Source organism: Rosa chinensis, chromosome 5 (genome assembly GCF_002994745.2).
Source record: "Rosa chinensis cultivar Old Blush chromosome 5, RchiOBHm-V2, whole genome shotgun sequence".
In the NCBI taxonomy this organism is placed as follows: Eukaryota; Viridiplantae; Streptophyta; class Magnoliopsida; order Rosales; family Rosaceae; genus Rosa; species Rosa chinensis.
Genome location: NC_037092.1, coordinates 27,218,228 through 27,243,536, shown reverse-complemented (window position 1 = coordinate 27,243,536; position 25,309 = coordinate 27,218,228). Strand labels below are relative to the sequence as shown.

The 25,309-nt window shown below is 36.8% G+C and overlaps 2 protein-coding genes and 1 long non-coding RNA gene across 5 annotated transcripts; 2 read left to right on the top strand and 1 right to left on the bottom strand.

Moving 5' to 3' along the window:
- Window positions 1-3,291: 3,291 nt before the first annotated feature.
- On the bottom strand, window positions 3,292-8,385 carry LOC121049178. Its single transcript, XM_040505786.1, has 2 exons — window positions 4,365-8,385; window positions 3,292-3,904 (listed from the first exon to the last, which is right to left on the bottom strand). The coding sequence occupies exons 1-2, from the start codon at window positions 4,820-4,822 to the stop codon at window positions 3,292-3,294; spliced, it is 1,071 nt and encodes a 356-aa protein (XP_040361720.1). The 5' UTR covers window positions 4,823-8,385.
- Window positions 8,386-14,930: 6,545 nt separating this feature from the next.
- On the top strand, window positions 14,931-19,349 carry LOC112165080. 2 transcript variants are annotated; one of them, XR_005799625.1, is made up of 7 exons: window positions 14,931-15,086; window positions 15,195-15,308; window positions 15,435-15,509; window positions 16,356-16,433; window positions 17,498-17,559; window positions 18,592-18,775; window positions 18,919-19,349. It is a non-coding gene; the product is annotated as an uncharacterized LOC112165080 (long non-coding RNA). The 2 variants fall into 2 exon arrangements; XR_005799626.1 differs by lacking the exon at window positions 15,435-15,509.
- A 960-nt stretch (window positions 19,350-20,309) lies between these two features.
- On the top strand, window positions 20,310-25,309 carry LOC112165076 (putative receptor-like protein kinase At4g00960). 2 transcript variants are annotated; one of them, XM_040506126.1, is made up of 7 exons: window positions 20,310-21,419; window positions 22,367-22,492; window positions 22,570-22,715; window positions 23,856-24,066; window positions 24,195-24,432; window positions 24,543-24,693; window positions 24,829-25,309. In XM_040506126.1, exons 1-7 carry the CDS (start codon window positions 20,588-20,590, stop codon window positions 25,144-25,146), a joined length of 2,022 nt encoding a protein of 673 aa, XP_040362060.1. In that variant the 5' UTR covers window positions 20,310-20,587; the 3' UTR covers window positions 25,147-25,309. The 2 variants fall into 2 exon arrangements, with proteins under 2 accessions (XP_040362060.1, XP_024157257.1); XM_024301489.2 differs by having other exon boundaries at window positions 20,311-21,419; window positions 22,585-22,715; window positions 24,829-25,305.

The window sequence follows — 25,309 nt, the reverse complement described above, 5'->3', positions numbered from 1 at the left end:
TATTCGCTTTGTGATAACTATTTTCTGTTAAATGATTGTGGTGAACTTGTGAGTTGTGATGAGGCAATGCGGAAGATTCTGCTAAGTGGGAGGGTGCCTTGCAAGATGAGATGGACTCTCTCATGTCCAACAATACATCTGAGTTAGCTAAGTTGTCAACAGGCAAGAAAGCATTGCATAACAACTAGATTTACAAGATTAAGCAAGAAGTTGATTGGAGCAAACGTTACAAGGAAAGGCTACTTGTGAAAGGTTTTCATCAAAGAAAGGCAATTGATTTTGATGAGATCTTTTTGCGGGTTGTAAAACATACCACAGTCCGGATGGTGTTGTGTTTAGTGGAAGCTGAAGATCTATATTTGGAGCAGTTAAACGTCAAGACTGCTTTTCTTCATGGTGACTTAAAGGAAGTCATATACATGAAGTAACCATAGGTTTTAACACCTGGAAAGGCGGGCTTGGTATGCAAATTGTAAAAGAGCCTGTACTGCTGGAAACAGGCCCCAAGATAGTGGTTGAAGAAGTTTGATGCGTTTATGTGTGGGAGTGGCTACACAAGATGTCAATCTGATCATTGTTGTTACTTCAAGAGGTTTGACAAATCTTATATCATTCTTTTACTGTATGTGAATGATACGTTGATAGCCGGGGCAGACTTCAATGAGATTAAGAAGTTAAAAAGACAGTTGTCAAATAGTTCACGATGAAAGATTTGGGTGAGACGATGAAAATCATAGGTATAAAGATTATTCGTGATAAAGTGGTTAGTACTCTGAAGCTTTCACAAACGCAATATGTCAAGAAGATGCTTAGGCGATTCAATATGGATGAATCGAAGGTAGTAAGAACACTGTTGATGGCTCACTTTAAATTGTTCATTGTGTAATCACCCAAAAGCGAAAAAGAAAAAGTAATATATGAAGAATGTAGCTTATGTGTCGATAGTTGGATATTTAATGTATGTTATGGTGTGTACTAGACTCGATATTTCTCATGCAGTCGGGGTTGTGAGTAGATACATGAGTAATCTAGGAAAGCAACATTGGGAGGCTGTGAAGTAGATCACGAGGCATCTCTGGGGTACTGCTTATGTGTCTCTTTGTTTTAAGAGAGGTAGTGCTGAACTACAAGGATATGTTGATGCAGACTTAGCAGGAGATCATGATACTGCAGTACTGCTGGTTATGTTTATACTATGGATGGTGCTGTCGTAGCTTGGTCTCAAATTTGCAAGGGCAAGTCGCCTTGTTTACAATGGAGTCCGAGTATGTAGCAATCACAGAAGCTGATAAAGAGATGGTGTGGCTAAAGGGTCTGTTGGAGGAATTAGGTAAAAAGCAAGAGACTTGTGCATTGCACAGTGATAGTCAAATTGTGCAATTCACTTGGCAAAGAACCCTTCTTTTCATTCAAGGACTAAACACATTCCTATAAGGTATCACTACATACAATGAAGTGTTGCGATTGTTGAAGATTCAAGGAAGTGAGACTGCTAATATGTTGACTACGTCTGTGCCAATAGGTAAATTGAAGTTGTGCTTGGCTTTAGTTGGTCTCCAAGTTTGAGGAAGGAGATGTTGGATGTGATGATGGATTTTGTGTTGCTATGATTGAAGAGTATTGAAAAATGTTGGCTACTGTCATAATCTGCTCCAAGTGGAAGTTTGTTGGGTGTGTGGATCTAGTTTCATCTAGGATAATGATTTGTTAATCCTTGATCAAAGAAGAGCTTTGATTGTTTCATACCTGCTTACAAAATCCTACTTGGTAATGGTTTTTTTGTCTATTGCGAATAGGTTTCCAATGTTTTATAGTTTCAGGTTAGTTACCTATAAATAGAGGCATAGGTTATAGTACTATATCAAGAAGAATTCTTTGAATCATTAAATATAGAGATAGCGAGTGAGGTCTTGAGAGGTGAGAGAATTTGTTTTGAGAGATTCATGTATTCTTCTTCTTCTATAGTGAAACCCAAGCAGCCCGGAGACGTAGGTAATGTTTTTTGTTGAACCTCGTTAACAAGTTCGTGTTTTCGTGTTTGTTTTCTCGATCATTTATCTTTATTTTTGTGTACTTCTTTGCTTTGGCAAGAGGGATTTTAGGTCGGATTCCTAACAAAATAAAGTGTTATCCAAACTTTCCACTATGTAGTGCTCTTTTAATAGCAATAGCTATTGAATATGAGAGAAAATATAAATTCTAGTCGCTTAGTTTATGATTACTTTCCCACCAAATATTGCTTAGTCTCAGTACCAATTGGTCTAGTACTCTAGTGACATTAGTGCTTATCTAGTAAGTGAAAGGTTTTTAATTCGACTAACAACTTAGTTGTTGTACATGCATTTGTACATGCATTTCTATATTATGACTCCCTAGAACTTTGAGCATGGTTGGAGCAATTTTTTTATGTAGCTAAACCATAATATGAATATCAGATAGTACGTATTCCTACGAACACTGTCAAAGTTAATTTTGACTATTCAGTATTGCACAACAGATATGTAGCTATTGCACAATAGATATGTAGCTCTTCGTTTCATTATAAGACATGAGAATGACTCATATTATTGCGGGTCCATGATTAACTAATTTACTTCCCTAAATTTTCATTATTAGTCATTTGCTGTCTTAAATTTTTGAAAGTTAATTCATGTTTGGACAAAAAAATTGACAAATTAATATGACAAAAATGTAGTAAATTGGCTAATTTTGAAAATATAAAATAACAAATTGGCAGAAATAATACTTAAGGTAGCAAATTAGCTAATTGTGAAAACCTAAGGTAGCAAATTGACTATTAAGTTTTTTTTTTTTTTTGATTATGTTTTAATATAATTTCTGTAAATGTGTGAAAGTTCGATCAAAGCCAAATTGGTAGTGTTGTTTTCATTATCATTATCATTATCATTTCTGTTTGGCTGAAAATGATTCCACAGCCACTCATAATTTGCTCATCTTTACTTTGACTTTGTTTACGCAGGTAAAGTACCAATGTGCATAGAAAATAAGTGTAGCTAGCTAGGCTGGCCCTATGTTTGCTTCTATTATTTTTCTTTTGGTCGTGATAAGTTTTATTAGTAAAAATAAGAGAGTACAGATTAAATATGTACTGCTGTTATATTTATTTATTATTATTCTTTTTTCTTTTTTTTGGGTTTTTGTTTATTTACCCTAATTCTTGGGTCATTTATCTCACTTACTCTATTAAACTTTTTTTTTAAATTTTTCCTTACCCATAAATACTCTAATAAGGTCTTCCCTTTTTTTTGAACCAAATACTTTCATTGAAACTTAACAAGTACACTCGTTTAAAATGGCATCCCTTATAAACTCGGGAGCAATTATGAGCCATGTTTGGCTATCACTATTACACAAAGAATGGCTAGCTATTCGATGTGCCATCATGTTAGCATCTCTAGGAACAAAGCTGATCATGTAATGCACATGTCCTCTCAATAACTCTTTCACTTCCTCAAGCATGAAGCCCAAGTTTGAACAATCTGTAGCTTCTTGTTTCAAGGCATGCACAAGTAGTAGGCAATCTGTTTCAGATTCTACCTTATCATATTGCAAAGCTTGAGCCAACTTCACACCTTCATATAAAGCTAGAAGTTCAGCATGGAAAGGGGAAACCACTTGATCAAGTTGCTTCATGGTAGCTGCCTTGAACGTACCAGCATGGTCACGAATCACAACTCCCACGCCGCCTCTATTAGCAGCAGCAAGAAAAGAACCATCGCTATTACACTTTAGCCAACCATTCTCTGGAGCCTCCCATACCCTTTGATGCACTCGTGAAGACTGGTCAACTGTATTTGCTTTAGCAAATTCATTAAACCAACACATAGCTACCATAGAAGCTTCACTTGGGTGTTGTCTACTCCCTTCCCACAGCTGTGCATTCCTGTTTTTCCAAATAGCCCACATAATCATTAAGGCCTTATTAAACTGCTCCTTACTAAGAAAATTAACTAACATTAATAGCCAATCTTTCAAGTCCGAAACTGCCACCGTAGGTATTGGCAGCGCAGCTACTACCCAAGCTTCTAAAGCATAACAGCATTGAGTAAATAAATGAACACCATTCTCTAATCCATTGTTACATAGCAAACAGCTAGTGTCACCCAAATAGCCCTTTGAACTAAGGCAAGTTCGATTAGGCAGGATATTCACACACGATCTCCAAGCATGGAGAGCAACTTTCGGTGGCACTTTAGCATGCCAAATGGCTGTCCATAACTTTCTATAGGGATCAATCGGTGCAGGAAAAGCCAACATGAGCCCTAAAGCAATATCACGAGCAACAAAATTAATATGCACTATTTGTGGTAAAAATACCCTTCTTATGAAAGTGCCAGACTAACCTGTCATTTGAAGCTCGACGACCAAGAGGAATACTCAAAATCAAATCCCTATCCACCGGTGTGAACCACTGATTAAGTATGCCAACATCCCACTTACTTGTAGAATGATCAATCAACTCCGCGACATACTTTGGAGCATCCCTCGGAGGAGGAGAAGAAGGACATCTAGGAAAATAATCAAGAAGCCAACAATCACGCCAAATATCAACAGACTCCCCATTACCAATTTGCCATCTAATGCCACATAGTAGAACATTTCGAGCTTCGCAGATACTACAAAAAGGAAAAGAAGGCCTATCTCCCAGCTCTACAGTACTAAAATCACCTTCAGGGTAGTAGACAGCCTTGTATAATCTAGCTATAAGTGATTCTAGATTTTTTAAAATTCTCCAACCTTGCTTTGCAAGCATCGCAAGATTGAACCAGTGGAGGTTCTTAAAACCCATACCACCCTCCATTTTAGGGACACATAATCTATCCCATGAATGCCAATAATTTTTTTGCTTTTCTCCTGAATCGCCCCACCAGAAGCAAGCACACAATGGTTGTAAATCATCACACAAACCCGCTGTTGAGCAAAATAGTAAACAAAAATACTCAACACAATTTACTCTATTTCATTAACGGAAATAGAGTTTTATTATGTTAAGTTCGGACCCATTCGAGATAAAGAATATCTCTTAATTACAATCCCTTGCTTCAAGGGAAGACCCTTTGATTCCAAATACGAAGACAAAAATTCCATAGAGAGGAGTGTGTTTGTTTGATTTTGCGGCTGCACCCAGAGTGTTTATCAGGCTGCCTATGTACCCCAGAAGGGATCAAGCCACTCGTAGTTCAGATTTTTGGAAAGGTTTGGATGCTTCGATGGGTAAATGACCCACCAAAGAATTGTGGTTAAGTGTTTGGGTGACTTTAAGGTCATTTGGATATGGAAATTTGGGTGACTTTCATGGTCACAAGGATTTGGTGAATTTGGTCTAAAGGAAACCAGGGATTTGGTTAAGGTCGCGGTTGCATCCAGATTTAAATCTAGACTACCTACATACCCCGTGAAGGGATCAAACCACTGTAGTTCAATATTTGGGATTTTCGGTTTTGTATCGATTTTTAACTCAACGGGTATGTATTTTGAACTCGTCGAGAATGTTAACACCCGATTTTTAGTAGAGCGTCCCCTGATTTGAATTGGGCACCCGGATGTGCCGAGCTTCGTGGCGGGCTCTTGTATCACTTATTTTTCTCGTCGATGAATGATTCAGCTGGGCCCGTATTTCTGAAATGGACTCACTTTGTAGTGCTGCGAAACTTGTAGAAAAGTGGCCCAAAGAAACCTGTAGAGCATAGACGGATCTGGACACCCATTAATTTACTTCTGCACCCACCAGAACCCAAAGGCCTCCACATCGTGGGCACTGATCTGAACACCCATGATCATTGGCATTCAACTTGAGACAGTTCGTGACTTGGTGTCTTCTCCCATCTAAAACTCCGGAAACCAGACATTAGACGTCATCTCCTCCCTTGGCCGTCTTGATAAGTTTTGAATCGATCATCAACTTGTGATAAAGATGACATTTAGGATGGAGCTTGGTTCCTATATTTCACTTTGGAGAAGGAGTCTGGACTCCGGGTTTTGTATAAATAGGAGTACCCATTACTTGATTCTGCGTTCTCCATCAAGAACGTGCATTGGGTAAGGCTTCTTTGACTAAAAGAGATAATTTTCTAGTTGTAAATCTCTTCAATTTATCAACTCTCTATATTGCAAATTTGGGGCTCCTTGTTCTTCCCCCTTTTGTCTCTGCTGTGATTTTTACTGGGTAACTAGTGATTGCATTTGTCTTGTAGCTACCAGCTCACATATGAACCCCGATATCAAACTGATGTTTTTTTTTTGTGCAGGCATCTCGAGTTGAACTGGACGTGGCTTCTCCTCGAGGTAACTAGCTGCCATCCCAGGGAATTTTAATCTAATTCTTTATGATTTGCTGACAACACCACCGACTGCTCCTCTGTTAAATTGCATTTCAAAAGAAGCATTGCTGCATGTTTGACTAGTTGCATGGCTTGATAGCTTTTTGTATTTAGTTCAGAGCTATAGTAGCACCATGGCCTTATAATTATGCATATGAAACTTTGTCTTGAAGTGTGATGATAAGTTTCCCACCGCCAGGCTTTAATGGAAGATGTGATCATCACTTCTTATATTTTTAAACCATTATCCCACCGCTTCAAGGTCACAGAGAGACATGAATCAAAGCATAATTAGACTTATGATTCTCTAAAGCCTTTTGGTCTTTGTTGTTTGACTCATGGTCAAAGCCAAAATAATTTGCAGCAAATTTTGACAATGACAGTTTGAATATACATATATACACATAGCTCAAAGCTCTTTGTCTTTAATTCCCGATCAAAGTTACAGCAGCACCATAGATTAATTTTCCACCGTCAAGACATGTTTGTTTGTCATCTTGGTATTGACTCTTTAATTATCAAAACTGTTGCAGGTACCACATCTTTTGAAGAAAACATAGCCATCCCAGTATTTTGGTGCTTGTGACTTCGAGGTAAGAGAATCTGACCACAAGAGTACGACTATTACTTTCCTTGGAAAAGATTCACATATCTCTTTGCCTTATTGCAGGAAACATCCAAGCTTCATTCCAGTCCGTTAGGTGGCCTTCAGATGGTCTTAGGATTGATTGCATGAGTTCAATCCTCGATGCGGGATTGATTGCATGAGTTCAATCCTCGATGCGTACTGAGGAAGCCTAGAAGAAGGTAGCACCATGATGTTCCAAGGCTGTCATGACTGCTTCCCCTGTACAATTTGCTGTATTGATCACTTGAATTTGATCTAGCAACTCTTGCATGCTTCTGCATTTATGTGCTTGTTGTAAGCATGAGACAATTCCCATAATTCCTCCACTTTGTGTTTTCTGCAGTTTTGCTATCGCAGGTGAGCCAAGTAGAACACACTGCTGATTTGTGGTTGAAGGTGAGCTAAACCAAGCATTCTGCAAACTTGTGGCTGGAGGTAGGCCACTTTACTTTCAGGGGCAGCATTTTGATGATGACTTTGATGCAGGTGGAGACATGGCTTGGCGCTGAGACTTTGCACGGGGATCATCTTGGATCAGCTTCCCTACTATTGTGAACCCAAGAATTTCGCAGATTTGTCCTCGGCGTGCACCGGCAGCCCAAGGCTTTCACTTACGCTTACCCAAGGCTTTCACTTACGCTTACTTCCGCCACCCATACGCAGGACGCACCGCAATATAGGCATCGAAAGCAAGTGCAGCAAAATACACAGGTGAGCCATCTACTTCTCTTCTTTTGCCATCAGAAAGTTATCGAAATCCCTCCTCCATGAGTGTGCTTCTTCCACTCTTTGAACCTGCAACTTTTTGTGAACACGAAGGTGTTTCGACAATGTTTTGGTTTGTTTCTTTTTCCTGATTTTTGGCGGGCAGCAATAGTGTGTTTAAGGTTTTGTGGCTTTGTTGTTGGTGTATTTCGCTTTGGGGGGGTATGGAGGATTTGTTTCTGGTGCTGTTTGGCAAGGTTATAGAGCCACATACATAGCAATAAGCAGAGGAAGGACTTTCTGCACTCATGAACACATCAGCAACGATAAAGGAAAAGTATCAATAAAGACCATGGAGAAATGACCAGCAGGATACCTGAATAAGAAGCTCTCCTGTTGATGATTTTTCGCCTCCAGGTAACCAGAATTTCTCACTATTTCTTCCTATCGAATGCAGCCTCACTCTGATGCACCAATATAACTCACTCTTCTCTCTATTTTTCTCTCTCCCTTTCTTATGCAGCCTTGTGTTTCTTATATAGGGGGCAGTGAAGATTCTAGAGGGCTGGATAAACATTTGTTTGAAATTTGAATCTCCCGAAGCTCACGAAGATAAGCCGTTGATCGGAGACTTCGTCTTTGACTTTGAGATTGAACTTGGACGCCGTCTGCCACCTTGTTCTTATCTCTCTTTGAGATATTTGAATCACAATTTGAATGCTTTCTTCTGTTTCTGTTTTTTTCGCAGCTTATCCCCGCTCAAGCTTGGTCAAGCTTGGTCAACCATTCAAACTTGTTTGAATTTGAGAAAGAGATAATTTGTAAATAAATATTTGTTTAACTACTGTCATTATCCTCATCTCTCTCTTTTTTTGAATAATTGCGACAGCTACATGCTTTGTATATTGTGGGTATTTTTTTATTATTCAACACCCACCGGTAGCATATAACAACTCATAGCATAATTTGGGATTGTTTGAGCAACCGCCCTTAATTATTAGAATCTCTTTCCCTGCACCACTAAGTAGCTTTGCACGCCAACTCACAACCTTTTTTGTAAGCCGCTCCTTTAAGTAACTGAAAGTAGCAGTTTTCGATCTTTCCACAAAAGTATGCAACCCTAGGTACCTTTCAAGCTTGTCTACTCACTCAACTCCAAGCAAGTTTGCTGAGAAGAGTTGCCTCTCCATGCTCACATTTTCGCTAAAAGCCACATTACTCTTCTGTAAATTCACACGCTGTCCAGAAGCTATTTCATAAGTATGCAAAACATTACGATACTGCTGACATTCCTCATCAGTTACTGCTCCAAAGAAGAAACTATCATCAGCAAACAACAAGTGGTGAATTCTTGGAGCAATAGGGGCTACAACTATCCCTTCAATCCACTACTGTTGAGCAAAATATTCAATCAGAGAAGATAGACCCTCTGCACATAAAATAAAGAGATATGGCGATAGTGGATCCCCTTGTCTGATCTCTCTGGAGGGTCTAACATATCCACGTACCTCTCCATTCACAAGAAAAGAATAGCTAACAGTATTAATACTAGCCATAATTAACTCTACCCACGTAGCATCAAAACCAAGTTTCAGTAACATAGCTTGAATAAAAGGCCACTCCAATCTGTCATATGCCTTACTGATGTCCAATTTTAAAGAAAAATGACCGTCACCCCCACGATTTGTATGCAAATAATGAGCCAGTTCAGTTGCCACAAGTGTATTATCTGAAATCAACCGGCCCGGGACAAATGCACTCTGCAAAGGTGAAATGACATTTCCCAGTATTTTCTTCAACCAATTGGCAAGAACCTTAGAGCAAATTCTGTACAACACGTTGCATAAAGCAATGGGACGTAGATCAGTCATATGCTTAGGATCCTTAACCATAGGTATCAATGTCACATGAGTGTAATTAACCTCTTTCAGTAATACCCCCGATGAAAGAAAATGCCTTACTACCGTACAAACATCTGGTCCAACCTTAGTCCAATAATTTTGAAAAAAGAAAGGAGACATACCGTCCGGACCGGGAGATTTAGAAGGATGCATTTGAAAAATAGCTACACGCACCTCCTCATCAGAGTAAGGAGACATCAACTCCTGGTTCATTACCATAGACACCTTAGGCTGCACGGTATTAAGAATCAGCTCTCTAGCCATTGGGTTTGAACCCTCAGTGCGAAACAAATTCTGATAATAAGTAGTGACTACCCTCTCAATCTCTTGGGGCTCATTACCCCAACAACCTGTATCATCAAAGAGTCCCAAGATTTGGTTACGTTGCCTCCTGTTTGAGGCACGACGATGAAAATAAGCAGTTTTACGGTCTCCACCCTTTAACCATAGAGCCCTAGACCTTTGTATCCACACGGTTTCTTCTTGTGTAAGAAACTCTTGGAACTTGATCTGAAGTGCTTGCTTTTCTTCAATGTCAGACGCATCAAAAGGTGTCTTCAACAACTCATCCAATCGAGCTCTGACTGCCCAATTAAGTTTTCTTTTTTGTTTATTTTTGAGACTATTTTACCTTTCCTCATTTGTTACAGAGAGAGAGAGAGAGAATGGAAGAGAGAGAAGTCATAGGAGACTTTGCCGGAGTTCAATCATCGGCCGCCTGATTCTAGCCAACGATCGTCGGATTCCGGTATCTGGCCGCCGCCCATCGGACTTCCCTGAAACTCTTGCTGGAGGTTGTCGGAGATCTCATAGGTAGCCAAAAAGGTTTATTGCCCCCAGATAGACCTTTATTGCCTTCCAATAAACGTCTATTGCCCTCCAATCGATCTTTATAGGAGGGCAACAGAGGTTTATAAAATCTCGTCGGAAGTCTCCAAAGAGGTTATTGGAGAACTCATATGGAGCCGGAGAGGTTTATTGTCCCCTCAATAAACCTTTATTGCCCCCCAATAGACCTTTCGGTTGTCAGAATGGGAACTAATATCCCTAAATTTTGACAAACGAAACTTTGATTAAGGAAAAAAATGAGGAGATTACATCAATTCAGAATATTTATTTCCCCCAAGTAGACCATTAGACCGTATTACGAGATAATAAAACGTTTTTTTTTTCCTTTTTTTCTTTCTTGTCTTCTTCCCACAGTTTACCACCAAAAAAAAAAACAAAGAAAAAAAAGAGGAAGGAGCTAAATAACATGATCGATCCTACTGACTTTATACATATTTCCAAAAGTAAAACATAAGAAACAACCCCCATAATAAATCACCAGAAAATGATTGATCTATCTTATTCAATCCATGTTATATTGCTATAAGGTTTTTCAGTTTTTGTGATTGCAGATGGCTACATATAATAATAGACGGTAAAAGTACAGAGGCCACTAAAAATAGAGCAGCACTAAAGCCAGAGAAAGATATTAAGAGGAAAAAAAAAAAAAAGGCATGCAATTTTGCAACCACAAGTTTGCACATCTATTTTTTTAGAAAAAAAGTTTGCACATCGTTCTGGAAGTGTTAAGCTAAGGTTGAAGTTTAATCGAAAAGAGTAATGGAAATATGGCCTCAAAAGGCTGAAACCCGTCAAGTCAAAAAAGGACATGTATGCTACCTACCTTTGATCTTTCTTTCCTCTCTTTCTTTTTTTTGAGGAGAAAAGGAAATTACAAAACAAAGCCCCTTGGGCAGCCAAGGTTTACGGTATCTAGCAGTAAGGCTGACGAGGCTGCAGCTGGAACAGAACCAAACCAAACTTTTGGGAAAAGAAAGGGCATGACCCGTTGAGGCAATAGCATCAGCCACAAAGTTGGCCTCGTGAAAAACATGCGAGAAAAAAATGGTCTCGAACTTCGCAGCCAGATTGAGAATGTCTTGGATGAGGGACTTAAGTTTCCAAGGAGGGGTACAAGCTTTTTTTATGCAGTTTATAATGAGAAGAGAATCACCCTCAACTTGAATTCTTGAGACGTTATGCAAAAGAGCATGCATTAAACCATCTTTGAGCGCACATTCTTCGGCGACAGGAACTGTAGTAGCACCAAGCCGTCGAGCTCCCTCTAAGAGAGGGCTACCATTAGATTCTCTGATGATGTACCCCGCAGCTGCATGGTTGCGATTCTTGACCGAACCATCAAAGTTGAGTTTGAAATAACCAGCTAGAGGAGACTGCCAATGAATAGAAGTCGTGGAGTAGGGACTTTCTTTACAGTAGACTGATTGCTACTTCTGAAGTTTGAACCAATAGTAGTTGCAGCAAGAGAGATGCTGTTTGGGGAAGCAAGAGTGTTTTTGAAAACTAAGTTGTTCCTTGCCCCCCAAATTTGCCAACAAATTAATAAGCAGTCTTCAATTGTTGCAGGAGAATCCTTGGTAAAGAGGGAAAACAACCAATCAGAGAGACCGGAGAAGTTTGCTGGAGCAGGAAGATTTGGGACGGAGCTCCAAACACTGTTAGCAAAGGAACAGGAGTGGAACAAATGGTTGCAATCTTCCAAACCTGTTCCACAAAAAAGCACAAGTAGAGACTGATTATAATGAGCAATGAAAGCCCTTGTTTTCAATCTCTCCCGCAAAAACAAAAACAGCCAAGCAAAGATTTTAACTTTTGGGGGAAGATTAAGTTTCCACAATTTATTGAAGAAAGTTGACTGGCTATGAAAAATAGGACTACACTGGAGCCAAGTAGCAGATTTTATGGAAAAGGCACCATCTACTGCAGGACCCCAAGCAAATTGATCTTGTAAATCAGAAACAGGAATATGAATGCTAATTATATGATCAATAATCTTTTGATCCAGAACAAGAGCTAATTTGTCCAAGTTCTAGCTTCCATAAGTGATGTAATCACCTACAGATTCATTCAAATCCACAATAGCCTTGACATTATCATCCAAAAGATAGTATAAAGGGAAATCGAAAGCCCAATTAAAGGTCCAGAATTTGACATCCTTACCAGAACCAATAATCCATCTCATTCCCTGAAGGATAAGATCACGAGAATCAAGAATATCTTTCCAGGCCATCGAATGATTAGCCTGCTTCTTCAGATAAAAAAAAGAGTGCTTTCTTAAATATTTTTTCTTAACCAAATGAGCCCACCAATTTTCTTTGTCAGTTAATAATTTCCAACCAAGCTTAGCAAGAGCAGCATTATTGAAAAAAGCAGAAGGTCTAACACCAAGACCACCCTGGTTCTTGGGTAAGCAAACCTAGTTCCAAGCAACCGGGGGGCTTTTCGAATCATTACCGTAGAAAAAATTCTTCATTTCTTTGTCAATGGAACTAGTGACCTTCGGGGGGACACTTGAAACAGGACATAATATGCTTAGGAATACCAGATAAATTTGATTTGATCAGAGTTAATTTCCCTGCTCTGGACAAAGTGTTGCTTTTCCAGCCACTAAGTTTCTTGGAAATTCTAATGAGGAGCTCTTTAGCATTCATGGGATCCTTCTAGAAAACAATGTTTTGAATCCCCAAATATTTTCCAATGGAACATGTATGACTTATCTCAAGAATAGCAGAAATATTTACTTTAACATTGGAAGGAACTTTAGAAGAGAAATAAATGGACGACTTATCGAAATTAATCTTTTGGCCTGAAGCAGAAGCAAACTTTTGGAGAAAACCATTTTTTAGTTAAGATGCAAATTCTACTTTAAAAAGGGAAAACACCAACCTGGAGGAGATTCGAACCTTGGTCTCACGCAGAAACAGTATAGATCTGGGGGGAGAGTGCAAAAACAGCCCTCCCATCACCCTAGAGTCTCCCGAGCTCGCGGGACCTTCCCGTCGCTGAGGAGGTGAACTGTGAAGGCGAGAACAATCAGGCGTTGCCGAAGCCGTTTGATCTTGGCGAAGGTGGAGTTGGACAACCTCGGAGTACGCGATGGCCTCGGAGTGAGCGATGGCAACCATGGAGAGCCAGAACAAACTAATCAACTACGAAAAAAGCGTTTTGAGATGGAGCAAATGAGAGAGAGAGAGAGAGAGAGAGAGAGAGAGAGAGAGAGAGAGAGAGAGAGAGAGAGAGAGAGAGAGAGAGAGAGAGAGAGAGAGAGAGAGAGAGAGAGAGAGAGAGAGAGAGAGAGAGAAATTTGAATGAAAGAGTAGCCGTGGCTGTAGTTTATTAATTAGGACGAGGATAAAATTAACTTTTTGCACTTAAATGGGTGAGTGGAAATAAAAATCTGTTACTAGGATAAGTGAGGTGATTTTGGTAGATTTTGGTGCTTTGGGTTAAGGACCGTTTTCTTGGTCAAAGTACTGCTGTTGTATGAAATTACTGTTCAAGTATATACTCTTTATTATTTTTTAGCTGATTTTGATATAAAGCTAATGTCTTTAACTCTTTATGCCTTTTGGCTTGTTGGCTTATGATAAGTCAAGCTTGCAAATCCTTAAACACTAGGCCCTAAATCGGATTGATATTGTGACAGGATAGGCGCGATGGAGTAAGGTTATAGAAACTTCTATGGTGAGGCATGCAGTGCAAGAGTTGCTCCACATGTTTAGCTTCTCGTTTTTCACTGAGAATGGATCTCTAGGTGCTTTGTAGGATGTGGGAAGTCTCTTAATAATGGTTGCTCGATCTTATGTGGCGCGGATGCGTTTGATATAGGCGGTAATGCTTCCCTTATGTCATTAGCACCGATTTTTTGTTCTTTCTTTTCGGTAGGAAGATGAGGATTAGCAGGCTTAGTCAATTAATGTCTTTGGGGAAAACATAAACTCACAGCATTGCGCGAGTGAGTTGCCTAGTGACAAACTAAATCACTATTCTAAAATTTCTTAGAATAGAAGTTGTTTGAATTACTTTTTTTTTTTTTTTCAATTTCCAAAAGCAATGTTCACACAAAGCGTCAAATTCAATCCATGACTATCCAATTATACATGTACTAAAGCTGGTTGCACTGTTTATTACTATTCATGTAACAATGAAGTTCCTGTTTTGCCTCTGGCTTTTGATTGAAATTACAGTTCTGCCTTATCATTTTTTTGTTTTTTTTAAGGGAGAACAATTCTGTTTTGTATTTGTAAATTTCTACAAATCATAGAAAAAGTTTATTATTGTTTGCATTTGTTGCTAATCTATTAAACAAATCATATTCTTAATAGCGCAGATGTTTTTTAAATTGTGAATATTCATCTATTATATATGAAACTTGAAGAAAAAAAAACCCGCAGCATCGCGCGGATCAATTTACTAGTTTTAACTATACTAAAACGCAAACCACGACAAACAAAATGAATAGTGGAAGGACATTTTTGCCCGTCTAGGTGTAGAGGAATTGTATAGGCCACCTGTTGATGTTGATCTGCTGAGAGGCTGAGACACCACCGAATTCTCTACTTCTCGCGTGTTAGTTTGTTTGCCGAGCAGAAACAGATACAGGCTGAGTGAGGGATAGAGAGGTGTTTGTTTATGGTTGTTTGCTCGATCTGTGAAGAAAGGGTGAGTGATTTTTGTGATTGGTGTGGTGTTTTTTTTTTTTTTTTTTATAAATTTTTTTATTCTAATTTTGAGATTTTGCTTTTGCTTTTGTTTTTGTTGTTATTATAGCCTATGGTTGAAATCAATTCCCTCAAGGTATTGTTAAACCCATCCATGGTGTTCAGTTGGTAATTTCAATTTGGTTTGTAAGGTCGGGTTACCTCCACGTCGCTCAGCTCGCAGGTACATGTTGCTATGCTTCCACTCGCTCTGTTTTGCTTTGTTTTTGGTGGATTTGGATTTGAGTTTTGGGTTTTGGATGTGTTTCGGTTCTGATTTGGTGATGAATTGGGTGCATGGGTAGGACAGAAGGGCTTGCATTTTGAACCGTTCGATTCAAAACCATAGGGAAAGAATGCGGCAGAGTGCTCGGTTAATGATTGGGTGAGCTTAGAAAACCACAAGGTTTCGTTCTAATTGAGTTTGGGCCTACGTCTTTGAGCAATTTGGTTTGAACTTGCCCAAGTTGTGTGGTTATCAAAGACTAATGATCATGACTTACTATGTAGCTGTATAGTCTGAATTTGAAATTAGTACAGTCCTATATAGTCTGAATTTTAATTTAGTTGTATTGCAATTGTGACCAAGTGACTAGATAGCTGATCAAAATTGCAATTTGATTTTTTTGTTTTTTTTATTAGTTGTTCATTCCAAATTGTGTATGAAGATGCATTTAAGCATGAAAGAGAGAACATAAATTTTGATTGAAGTATATGATAAACTGATAATATAGTAATATAAGGAATGTGAAACAAAATATCAGTGAAACTGCAATCATAATCTAGCTGAAATTCATTTTGTTCGGATTACAAATTCACAATGCTGTTTTGGATATATACATTCTCAATGTGCAGTTATCAATTGTATTTCCTTCTTCTTCTTCTTTTTTTAATTCTATTTCTTGATAAATAAATCAGCAGAGACATTTGCTTGGACTTAGCCATTTGCTTTTGTATTGTGATTAGTTACATTTGTTTGAATTTCTTTTCGTGAGTCACTGAAACGGATTGATTAAACTAAATCGATCTTGCAATTTAAAATGACCTTGGTCTTGCAACCTGGTCAAACACTCTTTTTATTCTTTTATTTCTCAGCCTTTCAATTTTCTTGCAAGTGCATCAGATGAAAAGGAAAAAAAATGAAAATAGATTAAGACAAATGTATTGCAATAGCCTTTGAAGCATAGATCCATTATACATCATCTTAAGTTTTTTCCACTGCACTGTATAGGTTTGCTGACTGCGGTGCATAAAGACTACTTTACTATATATATGATATCAAAAGCGGGTGTTGAATCCCAGCCTGAAGGTATGGATAGTTTCTTTCCTTTGTCTTTTTATCAATCTTGGTTCTCATTGTGAAAAGAACTATCTATTTAAGTCATTCATCTCATCTCCATGAACTGATGTAATTGCATTGAACTTTTTTTGACTAATGCTTTTTGTTTACTTAGAGTAGTGTAAATTGAGAATGAGAGTGTGAAGAGTGAATTATTATGTACTGGTCTATATATATGCATACAGAACATTTTGTCACTTCATAAACCAAAGAGCAACATTTTTTTAATCAAATGTACCAATTTCCCTTGCTACTTTTGCTACCAACAGTGAAAAGTTTTTCCAGAAGATTCATTCTACCGGCTTAGACAAAGTAACCAAAACAAATGCATCTGCTTGAGAGAAGAAAAGTGTTTCATTGAGTGCCTTTGCATAAGCTCTAGCCTGCAGTCACAATTAACACGAAGATTTAATCAACACAGCTTCCAAATTTTCATTTTATATCAACAGCTTTTTTTGACATTCAGTTTTATTAATGTGCTTCTAATCAGAAAGTATGATAAGGTATAATGGCTCACAAACCAGTAAGAAGATCACAGCATACTTCACACAAAGTAGCTAATCAATCCATTCATTACAAACATGGTTTATACCCGACAATTTTGAAATATAATTGAGATAATCGAAAAGCAATCATTTTATTTGATTTAGTTTGGTTTGATTTGGTACGTTGTCGTCCAAAACAAGAAAGAGCATGCAAGTCTTTCGAACTGTGTATTCTTGATCAGTTTTGCTTTTCTATCTATCTCATTTGTTATTTGTCAAATAATGAAATCTTATAGGATCATGCATAGCATGATAAGGCATATTTTTTTTCATTCAATAACAGTAATAATACATACCTTGATTTCAAATAAAATTATTGAAGACAGTCTCACATAGTTTATATTGCTCCAACTACAAGTCAGGTTTACTTTCTGGTAATATTTTTTATATCCCTTAACTACAACATCTTAGTCATGCTTCAGTCAATAGTTTTTCCTTTTGTTATTATATTTTTTTTCAACATATATCGTGTTTTTCATTTTTCTGTAGGTAGAGAGCTGGGATGCTTCTGATTGTTGGTATACATATCGTTTGCGTTATTTCTACAAAAGGTACATTTATTTTCATTGGTGGTATACTTATCTTTGATTCTTATCTTCCAGCTTATATTGAAGCATGAAGCCTTTATTTTGTTTAATTTATGAATTGCTGTACATTTATCTATGAATACAGGTTTTGAATTACACTAAGAGAAAATTAGATATAAACCCCAAAATTCAACCATTTATTAGGAAAAACCTATACATACTTTTCTTTTAATTTACACCCAAGTCAGATTAATAAACCTTCCATGCAGAGTGTATGCCTACAACCAATATTTTTTCTTATTTTCATATATGTCTAATTTGCCCTTTTACATTCTCTCAAATAATACATGTCTAATGTACTTACTAAATATGTATATGTAGGTAGGGCTTAGATAATAAAAATGTTCAAGCTTAATAGATATCGACACGCAATGATATATACCACTTTCATAGGTATAATATAATAAAAAACCTAACAAAGAGGTATGATACAAAAAATAATAATAAATTCTAATATAGAGATGTTGTACAAAAACTATCAACATTTAGGCTGTAATCGAATATATAGAAACAAAAAGTAAACCTCCTATATGTTAGATACATACTTGAAATCAAATTATCTATATATATATATATATATATAAAAGTATTCTAATGATCAGGTACCTTTTTTAGATAAAATTTTTATGTTGCATGTAATTGGAAATAGCATACATACCTAACAAATAGAACAACTGTAGTCACTGTATAATATATATGTTATTAACCTATGTTTTCTTTCCATTCAAGTGTTTATATGAAAAAGATAACATACATTTTATATAGAAAAAACAGACCACGAAATAGAGAAAATCAGTCATAAACCTTGATTTAGGTATTGATTACGAGAGCTTCAATCAAGGGTCTAGTTCAGAGCTTGTGGCATATTCAGTAATTTTTGACAAAAACATGTTTTATTTTGTATGTCAGTTAATAAGAATTTATTTCTGTAATCAACCTAATCAACAGATTTGGGTGTATATTAAAAAAGAATAATGGATGGGTTTAATGTAATAGGTGCAATTAAATTTGGGTGTAAAAATAAAATGCCCCTTACACTAATATGTCTACTGGAGCAAGGGACAACTTCCAAAACCAGTTTTCGGTTGGAAGCCAAGATAGTGGCAGCATCCATTCATTTTATGATGTCGCTGCTAATCCACCTGACAAACAAGCATCAGGATCAAAATCTGAAGAGAAGGTGATTAATGTTAGAAGGTTTTGTTCATAGCAGTATTCATGGTGATCGCTTTTTGTTTTGTGTTTTAATAGTGCTGGTCCAAATATGTTTTGAATTTCTCATTCATATCAAATTCTTATTGTGAAATTGTTTGTTGTATGTAGTGGGAGCATCGCAGCTAAAATCAGACAAGAGGAAGCAGTTAATGTTACAAGGTGCAGTTGATAATGGGCGCATGAATAATTTACTTGGATGTGAGTTGCAAGCTGGGACAAGTAAAATTGGCCCAGCCTCATATCAAAAAAGTATTCAAGGTCATTAATCCGTTTTTAATGAACAGTTGAAGACTCAGCTGAAGACTTGATGTAAATAGTTACCAGCCTTCACATGTTTTGGCCAAGCCTAACCATTTTTTGCACAATGTACATAAACAACTACTTGGTTAGCATGTGTATTTTTGGAAATCTGGCTAAAATACCAGATTTGGAATCTGGAAAAGGCACCCGATTTTTTGGTTAGCATGTAGTCTTTGACATATGGCTAAGATACCAGATTTGGAATCTGGTATACTGTAGCTTCGATGTAAATTCAATGATATCAATAGCATACCCGCAGCACCGCGCGGGCTTTTTGCCTAGTGAAATAGATTTAGTATGCCGAAAGGATTGCGCTCTAAAGCGGTTATGCAGTGCCTACATTATACAACAGGAGGGACAAAGGAATCGATCGCTTTAAAAAAAGGAATAACAAATATTAACTAGAACATCAGCTCACTTATTTTAAGTAACTCTCAAGAAAGTTTGACCCCTAACAAATACAATATACCCTTACACAAATACACAAAACCAATAAACAACAACCACAAACTAAAACACTGTTCTATAATTTCTTGGAATTAAAGTTGTTTAAAGATTTTGTTTCAATTTCCAAAAGCAATGCTTCACCACAAAGCGTCAAACTCATCCATGACCAAATCCAATGAGATAGATACATAGTTATTTCCTAGTAATTTCCTCGTCCACTGTTTGGCCAAGAACAAATTCCACCCATGAGTCCATGATGGACCTGGTCTTATGTTGACTGTACGAAGCTTTGATAATTCTACCGTCAATTTAGGACGGAAAACAAGACCATTCACTGTGCATAATCAATTTATGTGCTTTGAATAGTAAGATTGGTCAATATTGTACTACCACCACTTAGAAAGATAGAGACAGGATTCAATGTCAAAATGGAGGGTAAAATGAGGCATTTTGGGTGGTAAAATAGCTGATTTTTTGCTTTGGTGCAGGTGGACTTTAGTCCATAGAAGACTCTTTGTTCGAGAACATTTGAAGAAAATCTATGAATAATCAATTTTGTTTTAATTTATTTTTATTTTTTATAAATTATTTTGTGATAATTTATTTTAGTAAACTACACTTTGTTATCTTAAATTTTACCTAGCGAAAGACGTGTTTTTTGGTTTCGACACTGTACTGTCAGCGTGCGTAGCCCACGCAATGTTAACATAGGGTCACCCGGTGGATACCAGACTCTCCGCAGTATCGTACCACAAACCACTTAGAAACCTTCAAATGAGAAGGGTCGAGATAAAGACAGGATTCAACTGGCCGGGACTATAGGTAGGGTTGAGATAGAGACAAGATTCAATGTAGATACATCAGGAAACGACATGTAACTGGAACCATAGGTTGGGTTGAGATAAAGACAAGATTCAATGTCGAGTAGTGGGTTGTTGAGTTGTTCATGCTAGCTAACTTGTCTTTAAAGCTCAAGAACATCCGAAGAAAATCTGTGAAGAATCAATTTGAATTTTGACTTGAAAACATCATGGGTTCCTCAATATGGCTGATTCTTCTTTTCTTTATTGTTCCTATAGTAGACAGGCTTGTTGCTCCCACCATAGCCCAAGATGACGGCCTATGCACTCAGGCAGCTGAATTCTGCTGGAAATGTTCCGATAACGGCGGTGACGCTAATGGCACCATCTACCAACAAAACCTCAAAACCCTCCTCTCCTCCTTCTCTTCCAATCGATCCGACTCTGGCTTTTACAGCTCCTCTCTTGGACAAGACCCCAACAAAGTGAATGCAATTGCATTGTGCAGAGGAGACCTCGGACCTGAATCCTGTCGTAGGTGTGTCAACGACTCTGCTGAGATTATCCTGCGAAATTGTTCGGGGAACAATGAAGCAATCTTATGGTCAGAGAGTTGCATGTTAAGGTACTCGCAGAACTTAATATTTGGTATTGAGGAAGAGGACCCTGTCAAGTGTGCGCCCAGCCCGCACTACGCATTGAACGCACAAGCGTTTGAGCTGGTGCTTAACCTCGCGTTGAAAAATTTAAGTGACAGAGCTGCTTCAGTGAATTCTCGTAAATTTGCTGCGGGACATGCATCTGTTCCAGGAGGTGAAACGATATATGCACTTGTGCAGTGCACTCCGGATATAGACAGCGGAAATTGCAGTTATTGCCTTAAGAATTGCATCTCTGCTATTCCAGGATGTTCTGGTGGAAAGAGCGGAGCTAGAATTTTTAAACCAAGCTGTTATATAAGGTATGAGTACGGTATATTCTATGATCCTACAGCTGATTCAGTAGTAAATGTTTCAGCTCAAGTTACTCCAACAACTCCAGCTCCAGTTCCACCTAAGCCAGGTATGTAACCCCGAGCAGGCTCTTACACACGCACACATTCAGGGGCGCAACCAGGTATCAAGTGGGTTGGGCTTAGCCCCACCCGAGAATCTAAAATTATGTACATCAGTGTATGTAAAACATGCATTTCTCAAGTTTCTGGCGTATCCAAGCCCACCCAAGTTTGAGACTTGCTATTGTTGTTCTTTAACACATTTTTTGTCTTTTATATATTTCCTCTCTTCTTCCAATTGTCTTGGACCTTGGGCCTCTTTGGAACTATTTGATCGTTAAGTATGTATTTTTTGTTTTATCTTTTAGTTAGCATTTTTTCTTACACTACAATGTTATGTCATTTTTTTAGTGGTTGCAAAGAAACATGAATTTTGTTTTACTTTTTATTTTCATTTGGGATATATTCATAGTTTTCTTTATTTTGGATGTGATGTATTAGAGTTCTTAGCTCTTTCTTACAACTCTTATGAGTGAGTCGTACAGTACTATTTTCACTGTAATCATATTTTCTATATCTTTTCTATTTTTTCTTCAATACGAAAAAATTTATTTCGTTTTTTGATAGTCTATTTGGCATTCAACCTAGTACGAGAGGTAGTCTATTTGGCATTAGTTAATTTGATTAAGTTCTTTTCTCAATCCCTCATTCTTTTTATTTAATAAAAAAAATTCAAAAAAGTTTCTTTTCAGTAATCAATTTGATAGTAGTTTCAGTAGGGTTTTTATTTTTTGTATCTCATAAAGTATATATCTTGACATATATTTTGCTTAAATATTGGCACTGCACTAAAAAAATCAAACCCACTCCGATTTTGAATCCTAGAACTGCCACTGCACACATAAGTACATTTGTAGTTATATATTATCTTTACTATCTAAATGTCTATACCGTTTATTTGCATGGACCGTGTCCAGTCACACCTAAACGTCTATACCGTTATGATTTTCTACAGGGCTAAAGAGTAAGACAAGAAAAACTATTATCATCATCATTGTGGTTGTCATTGCTTTTGTGACTATGCTTCTCGGTGGCTTATGCATTTTCTTACGAGTCAAGCAACAAAGGGTAAAACTTGAAAGTAAGTTAAGCCGTCTCTGGTTTCGAGAATGTATTTGTCTCATAAGTCTGATGTTTTCAAAAAATATATTATTTAAGCTGTACCTTTTTCAGATCATGATATTTCTGAAGAAGTTAGTTTCGTGGATTCATTACAATATGATTTTGAAAATATAAGATGTGCAACGGATGACTTTTCCGATGAAAATAAGCTTGGCCAAGGTGGATTTGGAGCTGTTTATAAGGTAACAAAATAGTACACAGCTTTACCTTTTACAGCGATTGCAATTATTTTTCTGTTAAATGATATTATGAGTATTGTAATTTGTTAATAGGTAATTTGCAATTGTTTTTTGGTACTTGCAATTATGGAAGTGCTAAAACTATTGTTGTCGTGGTGGGCTTGTATGGGATAGAAATATGTGCTCCACATTAGACAAATCCAAACACTATAATAAATATACTTTCCCAATACATTATTTTTTTCATGTAATTCTTTTTGTATTATTTTCTTCATGTAATTCTTTTTTGTTTTTATAAAGAGAAATTTTAAATACACCCCCTCAATTACTTAATACACATTCCTTACATTTTTTCATCAAACTTCCATTTATTCCCCTCCTCATTAAATAAATAAATGAGAAATTTTAAAAAAAAAATGCTATGTATCAAAAAAATTTATTTAATACATTCTTTTACTATAATTTTTTGATTTATTGTGGAATTAATTTCTAATTAATTCCGCTCATATCAATTGGTAATTATTAATTATACTTATTCTTTCTCACATCAATAAGGTTGGTATATTGCTAGAAGATTGAATAACTTTATTTTCTTACCTTTGTTGTTCTTCAAGTTGAAAGACTTCATGCCTCTAAGATTTTTAAAGATTCAATATATATCAATATCTTCATGTTCCATATAGTCATGGTCAATAAAATCGGTAAAGAATGAGTCATGGGGGTTGTTTTGCAAACGAAGTGATTGATGATGATGTATATATTCATGTATCCAAGATATATTTGATGGTTTTATAACCTCTTTCAATATGTTTCAACCAATTTGGTTGCTTGCTAATTCTTCATATGGACTACAATTATTTCATCTGCCATTAATGTTCACGCATGATCTTGAAGAGATGTCGATTATATCACAATCAAAGACAAGAAGAAAATTTAACCTATAAGAAAATATTTAATTAATATTTAGATATATAAAGCATTTAATTCTTATTTTATTTTTATAGATTCTTCTATTTTTATTTTTATTTATTTATTTATTAGGAGGGGTAAATATGAAAGTTTGATGATAAAAACATAGAGGCGTGTGCATTAAGTAATTAGAGGTGTGTATATAAAACTTCTCTTTTATAAACTTACTTTCAGGGTAGGCTATTGAACGGACAATATATTGCTGTGAAAAGACTCTCCAAGAGTTCTGAACAGGGTGAACGTGAATTTAAAAATGAAGTCATGTTACTTGCTCAACTTCAACATCGAAACTTAGTAAGGCTCCTAGGGTTTTGCTTAAAAGAAGAGGAAAGGCTCCTCATTTACGAATATATGCCTAATGCAAGTCTTAATCACTTCATATTTGGTATGGTAACCTCTACTCCTCAGTATATTTTGTATTTATTATTTCTTATAGATTTTATATATGAGACACCAAATTAAATTACGCCTCTAGAATATAGTACCACATCTATCTAATAAAATTGGTTTTAGATCCAATCAATCATGGGCATTTGGATTGGGAAACACGTTACAAAATCATAGGAGGAATTGTTCGTGGTCTTCTTTACCTCCATGAAGATTCTCGACTTCGAATTGTTCATCGCGATCTCAAACTTAGCAACATTTTGCTAGGCGAAGATATGAACCCTAAAATTGCAGATTTTGGAATGGCAAGATTGTTTGCTATGGATCAAACTCAAGGAGCTACAAAAACCATTGTTGGGACCTAGTAAGTATACATTGTACTCTTAACCTCTTCTCTCTTTTTTTTTTTTTTTTAATTATTTGTTTTTTTATGAATCAAAATAATTGGATGTTTAATTTGATGTGATCATGTAGTGGATATATGGCGCCAGAATATGCAATTCATGGCCGCTTTTCTGTCAAATCGGATGTCTTCAGTTTTGGTGTGTTAGTTCTTGAGATAGTTAGTGGTAAGAAGATTGGTAGTTTCCGGAATGGTGAAAATGAAGAGGACCTTCTAAGCTATGTGAGTAAGAATATACAATCAAGTTATTACATTAAATCTCCGTATATTTCTCTCTTATGCCTGCAACAGAGAAACCAAATAGGTAAAGTCTTGGTTGCATAATGTCTTACTTAAACATTTTTCTAATTTTTATAGGCCTGGAAAAATTGGAGGGATGATACAATTCCAAATATTATAGATTCCATGTTGACAACAGGTTCAAGAAATGAAATGATCCAATGCATCCACATTGGTTTGCTATGTGTCCAAGAAAATGTGAATGACAGACCAACCATGGCTTCAGTTGTTTCCATGCTTAACAGTCATTCTCTCACTCTGTCAGTACCATCCAAACCTGCATATTATTTGCATTACAACTCTGAATCAGACATAGACACATCTAGTGCATCGGAAAGCTTTATTTATGTGTCAAAAAATGTGGTTTCAAATATTACTGAACCATACCCACGCTAGGGGCCAAGTGTTTAAATTTACTTAAGTTTATGGAGATCGTTTTATTTGTTTAAGTGAGCATTTGAAGCTAGTTTCTTCCATCAAAATAACAAAAAGTATGTAATGATTTCAGCTGAGCTGAATTGAGGTTACTTATGATTTCAGCTGAGCTGAATTGAGGTTA

Bases quoted from the DNA above. Each gene is read 5' to 3' on its own strand.
- LOC121049178 (XM_040505786.1), bottom strand. From the start codon at position 4,822: ATGGAGGGTGGTATGGGTTTTAAGAACCTCCACTGGTTCAATCTTGCG. The intron at 3,905-4,364 runs GTTAGTCTGGCA...TTGGAAAAACAG, and splicing joins CGTCGAGCTTCAAATGACAG to GAATGCACAGCTGTGGGAAG.
- LOC112165076 (XM_040506126.1), top strand. From the start codon at position 20,588: ATGGGTTCCTCAATATGGCTGATTCTTCTTTTCTTTATTGTTCCTATA. The intron at 22,493-22,569 runs GTAAGTTAAGCC...ATATTATTTAAG, and splicing joins ACAAAGGGTAAAACTTGAAA to CTGTACCTTTTTCAGATCAT. The intron at 22,716-23,855 runs GTAACAAAATAG...ACTTACTTTCAG, and splicing joins GATTTGGAGCTGTTTATAAG to GGTAGGCTATTGAACGGACA.